Source organism: Sceloporus occidentalis, unplaced genomic scaffold (genome assembly GCF_023333645.1).
Source record: "Sceloporus occidentalis isolate IW3139 unplaced genomic scaffold, rSceOcc1.0.p SCAF_23, whole genome shotgun sequence".
NCBI classification, from domain to species: domain Eukaryota; kingdom Metazoa; phylum Chordata; class Lepidosauria; order Squamata; family Phrynosomatidae; genus Sceloporus; species Sceloporus occidentalis.
Window position 1 is genome coordinate 1,333,051 of NW_028317003.1, and position 12,658 is coordinate 1,345,708.

Genomic DNA, 12,658 nt, shown 5'->3' on the forward strand with positions numbered 1-12,658 from the left:
TAAAGTTTAAAGTTTAACTTAAACTCCCTGTCCCATCCTCGCAACCTTAGGTCTGACCTGGTCCCCAGTCTCTCTCTCTCATCACCTTATTAACCATCTCCAACCCTCTGGTCTTCAAAATAAATAAACTCCCTTGCTCCCACCCTTCGGTCTGACCTGGTCCCCAGTCTCTCTGTCTCTCATCCCATCATTTAGAAAGAAAGCGAGACTGAAGGTCTAACTAGTTTAAGAAATACATCCATATTAAACTTAAATACAGCCTAGAAATTAATAAATTAAATTAGAATATTACCGTATTTGCTCGATTATAAGACGAGGTGTTTTTCAGAGCAAATGCTCTGAAAAATACCCCTCGTCTTATAATCGAGGTCGTCTTCTAATCAGACCTGAAAATGTCCGCTGGGGCCATGCTGCTTACCGGGCTTTGGTCGCGAGCAGCAGGAGAACAGGAAGCTAGTAGAGTGTCACATAACTCTGCCTCCCCCCTCCTTCCTCTGGGGGCGGGGCCAGAGAAGTTGCTCGCACAGCCGGGCCCCTGCAGAAGTCTGCGAGTGAGAGATCTGCAGTTCAGGTAAGGGAGTGGGGGAGGGTTTCTGAGTATGTGTGATTAATGGAATGAATGAGTATTTAAATGTTTGTGAATGAGTGTGTGTTAGTATGGATGTTTAAGGGGGGTGGTGGTGGTAGCATGGCATAGGGAGGCTGTACTCAGACTCCTATCATCCCCAGGTTCCAGCATGCCTTGGCTTGATAGGAGTGTGATTGCTGTTAGCAGTTATATATATATATACCTCCAGAAATGCCTTTTAACCCCCTATATGCCACTCTTCCCCATGATATGCCTTTTAACCCCCTATATGCCACTCTGGCATATAGGGGATTAAAAGGCATATCATGGGGCAGAGTGGCATATAGGAGGGTATAAGACATTTCTGGAGGCAGAGTGGCATATAGAGGGTTAAAAGGCACATCATGGGGCAGAGTGGCAAATAGGGGGTATAAGGCATTTCTGGGGGCAGAGTGGCAACCCTGGGGGCACATGTGCATAACTGGGGGGGCAGGTTGGCAAATAAAAGGAAATAAAAAAATATATATTTTTCTCAATCATAGCTTTTATTAAATATGAAAATATTGTTTACATGAATTAATATTTACTAGTAAAACTTTTTTTCCTATAGGGTAGTCTTATATTCAGGCTTTTTGTTTTTTTTCCTAAATTAATATTTAGATTTTGGGGGGTCGTCTTATAATCAGGGTCGTCTTATAATCGAGCAAATACGCTAATACAAATACATTTTTCCTTTAATCCCTTATCTAAGAATAAATGTTCAAAATACAGTATTTAACTATAAGCAAAAACATGGAACGTTTGTGTGTAGAACAGTAAATAGGAATATAAAGACCTACAACTCCTTTATTTATAAAACCATCTCTACTTGCCAGCTAAAAGCATATTGATCATTTGTCAGCAAGACTTGGGTCCTTCTATAAATAGCACACCCTTTCCTTTTTGATGTTTACTAAAAGGATAAGTAGAGAAATGTTTCTTAGTAACAAACATCCTACAGATTCCATTAACTCCTTTACTGAATGCTATTTCTTTTTTTGGACTCCGGTTACAGATGAGTGCACACTTCTTTCTTCCTCTTATTCTTTTCAGCTCATAGCTGTGTTGGCCACTTTGTATTAACCTCACTGCCCATAAGGACAGCCTAATTATAGATGACTGTTCATGGTGCATGCACACAAAACCAAAAAAAGAGGTGAATTGTCTAAAACCTAGACAAACCCTACAGCCTGCCATGGGTATTAACCAACATTGGGTTACTGGAAAGTAGATGAATCAACCTCAGAGATTTAAAGGCTGAGTAGTATGTGCTTAGATAACCCCAGCTTTTGTGAATAATCATGCTTTCTGTCAGAATTACTTTTTAAACTAAGTTTGCTGTCATCATCTTAGAGGTTCATAAAATGATTACTATATGTACATTGAAGAGACAATCAACTCCACTCTTTCCTTTTTTACTTAATTTTAAAGTGCTACATGGCATTTCAGATACAAAGTATGTTGCATGTTCATATTGTAGGCATATAATCTCAGAGTACAAGCTTGCTGACTGTCCAAGTTTACCTACAGCAGAATTTCACGTTGGAATGCTGTCCAGAACAAGGGGATATATTCTAGACTCATCTGTACATACAGTATAACAATAATGTTAGTTAATACTATCCATACAGTATTATTCTGAATTAACCAACCACCCCTACTTGGATATCATAAGGGCCATTTTCATTTCGGAGGGTATGAAGCTGGTAGATGATGTAGTCGGGAAAGTGGGCTGAAAGACAGGGTGAAAAGTGGGCTTAAAGACATAAAGATGCTACCCCACCATCACCACTAAACATCAATCACTAGAGATCAAAAGGCTGCTTGAGAGAGCCCTAGAAATCAGCTGCAAGACCCTGGGTTTCTGGGGCAGATCGAGATAATTCCCAAATATGCACATGGAATGCTGTGGGATAAGAAAACAAAATCACAGTACACACTAATAAAATACATTATTCAGGCATTCAGGCTACAACACAAATATTAAACTAAACTAGAGTTAACTGCTTTGATAATTTGTCATTGGAAACCAAAGACTAACTGTGTTGACCTTTTGATGTAATGACTGTGATTTTATTAATGAAGCTGTTGGCTTATCTAATTTATTGCTGCTTTCATGTTATATGACACGTGATTTTTTCACTTGCAGTTTTAGTATCTCATCAATTCCACTAACTCCTACCTATTAATATTTGATTTATATAATATTTAAAAACATGTCTCAATTACACATGATTTTTTACATACCGTTATTGCCCAGCCTTTTGCTGAATTAAATATGTATTAATAAGATGATGATTTAATCTTTTTTGGTCAGTATGCATTTTCGATGAAAATGATTACAAGTTAGCTGTAGCACATTTTGCAAAACATTACAAAAGGCTTTATTACCTGGGGAAAAGTGTTTTTCCACCTACTCTGCTGAATTTAAACCTTTCGTAATTAGATGCAGCATTAGAAACATTATTCCTAGAACTTTTGAGTTAAAAAAAACATTCCAAGAAGTCATTTTTAATAATGTACATTTTTGGTTCACTTATCTTTGTTTGGGAATACTTTGTTAACACAAAAGCTGGTACTAATTTTGTTAAAAGTACTGAAAAAACACCCTAAAGTATCTGTTGTTTGTGATTAAACCCTTTGCGAAAAGCATAAAAACAAAGCTTTATTAAAATGAATGAGCTTATCATAGACTAACTGAAGAGATAGCATAAAAAATACATTTTAATAATACAGAACAGAGAACACTCACCAATAAGATACATGCCAATCCAGTCTCCAGCGTCCACTTCTTCTTTTATATCCCAGTAGATAACTAGATCCTGTGAGTGTCCTATTGCATAATATGAGCTACTGACCATCAGAGTTGATCTGCTGTCTGACGTGACCAGGTCAGTGTCACTTGTGGATCTTGGTATGCTTACTCCTTCATGGGGACTGTTCCTGATGTCCATGTTATGGAACTGGTCTGGATTGTAGCTATACCTAAGAGGTTCTTTACACCGGCGCCTGTTTTGTGAGTTCCTCGAGGGAGAGGCCATGGCAGCCAGGCCAAGGAACCTGTTTTGGTACAAATTCTGCAGGAAGAGTACAAAAGAGATATTAGTTGTCTACTAGGCACAACAAAAATGCCACAACAGTATTTGAAAATGTCCTTTCCATGAAGATTTGTGTATTTCGTTAAATTGGCATTGTTACCATCAAAGCTTTTTGTTCAATTATTGAAACTACTTATAGCTAGGATCAATAAATTTGGTTGTCTTGGAAATAATTTGTTTTAAAGTCCACCTCATGAAAGCTCATATCAATGGCAGCATGTGGCAGAGTCAGCATTAGCTAATCGATTTCCTGTCCAGAAGTAAATTCTTCTCTGCTCAGCCACCCACACAAAAACTGTCTTAACTACTCAACAATGATCAACTTAACAATAGGGCATAAGTAACTTCTCTGGGAGGCATAATCATGCATATTCTGTGAAAAGGTTTTCAGTCCATCTCCAACATGACACATCCGAATGTGGATATTTATAATACAGGAGCATGATGCCATCAGAAATGTATTTTTTCCAGAATTCCAATGTTGTTTGATACTCTAGTTAACTAGGCGACAGCTTCCAATCTTCCACCAGGCCTGCCACTGAACCTCTCACTTGACGCTATGCGCCAGGAAAGGATGTGCGGGCCATCAGCGTTAGTGGAGATGTCTGTGCTGGTGGCTGCACAAACTTCTACTCGAAGACTATTGTGGCTATTGAGGGGGCTGAAGGGAAAGCTTTCTATGGGAAAGCCTCTGCACGGGACATCTTCTCCATCTGCCTTGCATGAAAGACAGCCTTGGGGTTAAATCACGTCTGTTGGCCCAGAAACTGTAGACATTTCTCTTACGATTTTAAAACATCTGCAGTATGCATAGGTTGCAAGAACCTGCCAGGTCATCCCTTTACCTCATTGTGTAGGTGGTGGATCCTGGCAAATGTGGGCATATCCTTTATATTAAGCAGCATTATATTTACCATTAAAACATTCATTAAATAGAATAGTCTGACCTGCATTTACATTTTACCCCTTATAAATAGGACCCTCTCTCTGAGCAACTGAGAAAACCTTCTATTTCACCCAGATCCATCCTAAATTAGCCTGCTATTGTCAAACTAGCGCTAATTTAGCTAATGGATACCCTCTTGCATCCATCGCTAACATCTCCAACCGGCAGCAATTTGTGAAATTATACTATTACATTGATCCACAGATAATGTCCACATTCTTTATAGGATTCAAGAATAAATGCAAGAGTAAATATGACTGTGGTGACTGACCTACATAACAAGTATAAGAGGAAGAAAAACATGTATTACCATTCAAGGACTTTATCAGACCCAGCAACAAATAAGAAGGGTAACATCTAATCTAAATACATATGCTGTATGCAAGGCTGGATTTACATTCCAGACTCCATTAGACACAGAGGCTACTTGTAGGAGCTACAAAGACATCAATAGGATGGGACGAGCCCCCTACTAAGAAAAAAGGAAGAAGGTGCATTCTCCTACAGAGCTCATCATATGTGGAATAACTTTACAGATTCCATCAAATCATCTAACAGCCTAAATTCCCCAAAAAAGAGAGCCTCACGACATCTAAAAGACAGAATGTACCTGTTATTATTACAAATTCCTATTTATTCTGTCCATGTCTATGAATGTTTGTTTTTCCTAACTTTTCTTTACTTTTATTTAATGTGTATACTCTGTATGTAAAACCATTCCTGGCCTTGGCTCCCCAGGGAATACTTGAAAATGAGAGAAATCTCAATGTATTCATCCTGGTAAAACACTTTCTAAGCAAATAAATAAATGGGCTGAAAATATGTGCAATCTGGTTGTAAATAGACAGAACTGCTGCTAAAATACACATTTTATTTCTTCCATGGCACCCCTGAAACATGAAATCTTAGACAAATAGCCTGTGAAGTTCGGCCAAGACTAGATAAATCTAGAGGGTGGGCATTATTTTGATATTTGTATACCTGTATACAAATTCTACAACAATCTGGCCGATTCCTAGGGTTTATTCACAAAAGGGAGAGTTGATAGGAGAGTTTGCCTTTAGTGAATAACCCTACAGTCAGGAGCTCACCACTCCTGATTCTGTGCACACCATCGTTTTTTGTCTGGGGTTTGCTCCACTACTTATTGAGCTTAGCAACATTACTTATTGGTGGTGTATGCTAATAAAATAAATAAGTCTGAAAGACCCAGATGGTTTTTCTTTAAAAATAAATAAATCACCAAGACCCATATATCTTCTTTATCCGTTTTTAAAGAGTGCATATTAACTTCGAGAATAAGTTAACAAACTTTACTTAATCAGTACCTAATTGATATATATTTTTGTATAAGAGGCATATGATTGGTTGACCAAAAGCTGAATTTATTGTTTCATTTTATATATATTTTCTATACGATTTTTTTTTACAAAACATCTAATTTAGTGCTAATGAATAAGCCATTTTCTAAAGTGTCACTCTATGTTCATTCATCTATTAAGATCAGGACGGCTTCTTCCTTTATTACTAGAGAACACACAATACATGCCTTTCCAGCAAAATCCCTAATTAAATCAGATGACTGCCTGTTACATTAATTAAGTACCAGCATTTAATTTGATCTCTATTCATCAGAACTTGAAGCATTTTGTACTGCATTTCACTATAACTACACAGGGTAAGAGGAGAAGTGATTTCCATAATCTACACACAAAATAACAAAACAACATGAAAAAAGGGCAAAAGGACTGTAACGTTTGTCGAATCAAGGTCATCATGCATGTGCTTGGCAGGCAATATTTGCAACTTGCCTAAAACTGCTGTCAAGTGACCATGTGGCTTCCTCATGACAGCTCCTGAGTGCTTCCAAAGTCTTCATGCAAGATCTTGTAAGTCATCATGCAACTTTGCAGGTGATTAACCTATGGTACTTAATTCCTAGACAAACTTGGTGTCATTACAAAATATACATATATAAATATGGCCTGCACGCAACCTTCAGCAGAAAAGTGTTGTCTTACTGCTCACCTATTATGAAGGGACCTATTATGGAATTTTTATTCTTTTTATTTAGTTTCATTGGACGCAGGATGTAGTTAATTAATTGGTAATCATCCATTTAATTTTATAGCAATAACCCCCATCTTCAATACACCTGTTTTCCTTCAACTTGCCTCCTCCCGAGTCTGCAGGTTGAGTGAACTTCTCTCAGGTAATTTATTAAAACCATTTACATATGTAAATGTTATATATTTATCAAACCACCTTTCTCCCCTTTTCCTCCAAAGTTTGTATATATATATATATATATATATATATATATATATATATATATAATTTAGATTTCTCTTATGAACTGTAAACCATGTTCCATTTTGGTTGCCGTTCTTTGGACATGCTTCAGAATATACCTTTCATTTTAGGGGTTGGGACTCCAATAATGGTATTATTTAGATAAATTTATTCTAATAGATAAGATTAAGTCACTGGCCTGACCACCTACAACTTTCTGCTACTAACGTCTCTCATTATACAACCCAGCACCCTCCTTGCATTCCCAAAGATTTGTGGCTCTTTAATGTGGCACGCAAGTCTGCAAGTTAACAGAATGATGTACCTTAGGCAGCTAGAAAATATTGTACTGATCAAGTTAGATGAAAGAAAATAGTGTTTCAAAAAAGCTCATGAAATTCAACTATATGAATATACTGCACACAAGAGCTTAGGGTGTCTTATACAGGTGAAGATGCCACATTATCAATAAGCAAAACAAGCTTATTTGACTTATTTTGTCCTCAGAGTCAAAAGCCATGGTGATTGTGGACACTATCAAGCAACATTCTCACTCCTGCCTTTTCCCATTGCTCCTGATCTCCAATATGCTTGAGGCTATGTTCATACACACATGAGTTTAGATAAAGATTGAGTGCTTGCAAACTCAGTTCCTTTCTATACCCACCATTATTCAAGAAGACCCTGTAGCTTTGCTGCTGCTCTCTGCTTATGATGATGGAAAGTACAGCACAGGATTTGACGATGTGGAGGAAACCACACCAAACCATTATTTCATATTATACACTAAAGCTCTTGGGTCCAATCTCCTTTGTAGAAATGTCATTTAGGAAAACAAATGCTTTCTGTGTGTTTCTATGGGAAGAAATGTAATGGCACTGTACTGGAAAATTGAATCCACCTCATATTACGGTACCCAAAGGCACCTTTGGCAGCATGTTTCTCTATATTCATAGCTGTAGCAGAGGTACTTAAAAAAACAGCCCCAGGTTTCTCAGTAGCTTCGTAATAAGTATCTTACCTGAAGATTGTCACATTAGCTGCCAGACAGATTACTGGTGACTTTTCCGTTAATGTCAATGAGCTTTGCTTTCTACGTTGTTTTATTGTTCTTCGGTTTTGTTCCATGCCCTGCCCGTGTCCACTTTGCCAGTACCAGTAAGTAGAATGGTTTATCACACTGGGTATACACTATCATCAGCTTCCTTCTCATTTTAAGTGTATTCTTCCCTGTCTTTGTCTGATCTAATTTCTCGAAACCCTTGTTTTTTACTTCAAATTTCAGTTAACATAAGATGTCCTATATTCTGCTTTCCAGCTATTATGTTGGCAGGTAATATGTTGGTGACCTGCTAACAAATTATTTCTCAGTATAATAATTTGGTTATGGTGACCTGGTACGTTGATTAAAATGAACAATAAGCACAAAAGTAGACTCTTATTTTTTTTGGAAAGGTTAACTACCCTACTGGCACAAACTAAAAAGCTAAAAAGGCTTTATAAATTTATACAAACAAGAACATGGCATGTACTCCCGCACTGGATCCATATAACGCTATACAGTTGGAATCGGTTAGGTATCAAAAAAGCTGTGCCTATGGGTACATGGTGTATAAATAGAGACCCATGCTCTAGTTCTAGTTTTACATTTAGGTGACAAAACACATATGACTGTAAGAAATCTTTTTGTCCCATATGCATACATTCACATGCAAAACATGGTCTTTCTGGAATGCTAAAGAATATGAAAAGATGATCCAACAAGAATATGAGTATTCAGATATCGCACATATAATGTAGTAGTTTTACCCTAACTGATTGTATAAAAGATGTATAAAATTCATATATAAAAGCATATGTAATGCATAGCAGGTTTTATTGTCCATCTAATGTCATCTGTTATTAATTGTTGCTGCATGCTAAGGAAAGAAATATATCTAAAAGACAAAGATGCTGTAATTTTACCTTATTTTTGGTTATACTGTACAGACATTTAGGTATTCCTGAAAAGAATGAATAGCTAACAATCCCCAATACCCAGATACCTTAAATGCCCCTTTGGCTCTCCAATCTCACTTTTGTTTCAGATAATATAGCCCCAAGAAAGCTTCAATGAGAATAAAAATGTGGGTGTGGAGGGGCTTTAAAATATTGACCTGCTTTACCCAACAATAATTGTTACCAATAGCAAACCTTTCATAAACTGTTACAAAGAGCTTGCAATCTGTCAACCTTTAATTTTAAAACCACGTTATATATACTAGGACGAACGTGGGACTGACTGAGATCCAGCATTTCCTTTCAATCTCTCGTTCATGTGTTTTGACCAGCCAAAAGGGTAAATATATTAGCTTGAACAAAAGGATTTTAATCACATCTGTTCAAACGTGGAATAAAACTGTTACACAGAGGTTGCTTAGAATGTTTCAAAATTAATATTGCCTTTGTCATTTAAATCCATTCTGCATGTTAAAGAGAGTCATTTATTTTACAATGCGTCTATTACAGAACAAAGATAAACTCTTTCGCAGCACAGTACACGAATGCAATAAAAGACATGCTTCATTGATTGCTGAATGCTGGTTGATGATAGCAGTTAGTGATGATTATATGGTCAGGGAAGACTTGTGCATTAGCGATGCTGAGCTTACAAATGCTTTTTCAAATGAACTGTCCATTTAATGGTTGATATTTTATAGTGCTGACAAGATTCTTCTACTATGTATATTAATGGACTTCTTTTATGGTTAAAACATTATTAAATAACATGTTGCTTGTTTGTTTGCAGAGTGAGAATTGTTTTGTTGAACAGGATTCAAAGCATTAAAAGGATACCATTGCTTGATTTATATTCCAAAAGCCCCATGTTTTAACGACTAACTACCTTGAGGGTCCGGGTGACCTCCATGCCTCCCAGATAAGCATTTCAAGCTTTCTGAGTGTTGTCATGGAAGGGAACACAGATCAACTTGAGTCTGGTCAGTCAACTTAACCTGTAATGTGACAGCCCACTCAACCTCTTAGTGAATAGACCAACAAGGTCTGTTTTCTTTTCTACACATTTCAAATCAGTGAAATAATATACCTGATGAATACCTGAAAATAAGATATTTTTCAGAATGATAGCAGTAGTCATTTTAATTTACACTCTGTAACCTATAGAAATCTGCTACCGTAATGTATGCAGGAAGGGATTTACTGAAAAGTCCTTCACCCAACGGCTTTAAATAATACAAGGGCCATCAATTTAGAAGATTATATGTTTATAAATGTGACATTGCATATTAGAGAAACTCATACCTTGCCTAATTTCCCCCTTTCACTTTATTTTTATCCTCATTTTCCACAATTTAAAAAACAAAGCTGTACTAAAAAAAATAAAAAATCATATACATTAATATGATGAACATAAAATTAATGTTTCCTTTCTTCAAAAAGCAAAGTTGATTTCTAAGCAGGTTTTCTTTTTTGGGGACGACATATTTAAGTTCACATTTTTTTATTTCACTCTCAGTTGATTGATCAAAACCATTATCATGTACCAGTCGCTGCTTTAGCTGAGTGTGACCTTCCTTCATTGCTACTGTAGTGTGAGCTGTTTGTTTTAACTCAACGTGTAGATAGGAGAGCGAGTTAACATATCAGAAATGAAGCGAAATTTGTTGACAGCGTTAAAAGTTGTTAATGAGTGGTTGTTAATGACTCGATTGCTTGTCTGCTTTTGTTTTTAAGCAGACCGGTCTGGCTAGGGAATGCCGTATGTAAAAACAGCAAGTATTACAACTGAAAAGAACACAAAAATGTAATAATAATAAATTTCATGTGTGTCCTTGAAATAACTGCTTTCTATAAAAGAAACAAAAGAAAGCCTCAAAAATCTTTAGTCGAGGAGGGATTTTGTAGTTGTAGGTAATACTGTTGGATGTTTTTCAAGTTTAACTGAGTGAGCCCAATTCAATGGAAAAAAACCCGATGGTACTGTAATGGTGTTCAATCTGGCAGTCTGAAAGTATATATAACTAGATGAGTCCAGTTACTTAAAGTTAGAGGAATAAAAAATGGTGGTTAAAAAGCAAATATGGGTCTAGAGCCTTCAGGTTATTGAAAGGGCAGGCAGGATGGGCCATGCAGTTCTTTGATAGCAACATCCATGGTTGTATTTCAAAATTCAGCCACACTTACCTTTCTGGACTTTATAATACGTAAAAATAACACAAGTGAAATGATTTCTCTGAGAAAGGAAGCCGGGCTATGGTGCATTCCATTATGAATGGTAAGTGAATTTATAACGGAATGATATGGATAAGGGTTTATAATCAGAAAAACACACTGACCTTAACACTACACAGGTGCAGCAGCATAATGACCCGACAACTGCAAGCACATCAATTCCTGGAGAAAAGTCCAATGAGATTATCTCAGCATCATACAACACAAACATTCATTTAGGACACAATATGAAGATGAATATTCCCATTGCAGACATTATTATGTCTCTATTTGATTATCGCAAGGGTTGATCTGAAAAGCACTTGATATAATCCTTATCTGCATGAATTTATCAGGCATATTTATTTCCAATTTCTGTACTGAAGATCATAGAATTTAAGTCAACCTTTGGTCTTTTATATAGCAAATATGATCCTTAGGGGTTCTAGACCCTAAAATATGCAGGCAATGAAAGGTACCAAATAAAGATATACATCAAAGCACTAGTCATTCTTTAGTGGGCAATAAATGCTATCAGTGTCCTCACATTTTGCGTCTTTCTCATATCCCAGTACAATATTCAGTAATATATATATTTATATAGTATATACCTGTACCATGAATATTTTTCTCCTAATTCAGCAACATTGATGTCAACTATACCATGGCATCCTTATGGCACTATACCGTGTTAACCAGGAAAAAGCACAAATCTGGCAAAGATGATTTCTTTATTGGCTATAATAGAAGAATAATAGATTGTACACTTTCAAGACTATATGTTCCTAAAGAAGAGACCTAGGTAAAGATCTAGATGAATCATATACTTATATAGAAGCGAGTACATGCATCACAATGATGTTACAGGCTTACTGTAATAACCATATGGTCATACTTGAGTCTGCTTATAAGCAGTCTGCAATTCCCTTAGCATTATACTGTAGTTAAGTCATAAGAACAGTAGGATGACCTTTCGTTTGTACCCTAATGATGACAAGCATTGCCATCAAGAGCCTTATAATCAACTGTACAGTAGTGCCAGCAGGGTGCACTTTAAATGTTTTTTTGACATAACATTGTAACTCTACAGCCATCACTGACAAATAAAGTGATGTCAACTGATAAACACGTACAAATTTTTGTGCCCACATAATAATGATAGCCTAGGTTAACTACTTAGATCAATTCAGGGAAAACCTGGGAATTATTTGCATTTCACAGCATTTATCCTACGTATTAGACATACGTCTACGTCTTACGCCTCTGTAACAATGAATGTTGAAAAATCAGCCAAATACATGCAAATTATATGTACAGTATATTAATGCATGTAGAAAGACAAGAAGGCCTTTATCTGGAAAGTATCTAGAATGAGATAAGACACCTTCAACACTGCAAGAAACAGAAAACCTCTAGACCGGCTGCAAAACCATCAGAAAGGGAAAAGGTTCCAAGAAGAAGGAATCAGATAGAAGACCTACAGAGAGAAACTGCGATGTTCTAAAG

General features: G+C 36.5%; 1 protein-coding gene across 2 annotated transcripts in view; it reads right to left on the reverse strand.

The window, feature by feature from the left end:
• LOC149300672 (E3 ubiquitin-protein ligase HECW1-like) overlaps window positions 1-11,304 on the reverse strand; it is a 76,504-nt gene extending 65,200 nt beyond the window's left edge. For both annotated transcript variants that reach the window (XM_089484846.1, XM_089484845.1), the window contains exons 1-2: window positions 11,278-11,304; window positions 3,360-3,684 (exon numbers count right to left, since the gene is read on the reverse strand). In XM_089484846.1, the coding sequence (XP_089340972.1) occupies window positions 3,360-3,684; window positions 11,278-11,304 (352 nt within the window). The remainder of the gene's footprint in view (window positions 1-3,359; window positions 3,685-11,277) is intronic.
• Between the last annotated feature and the right edge of the window lie 1,354 nt (window positions 11,305-12,658).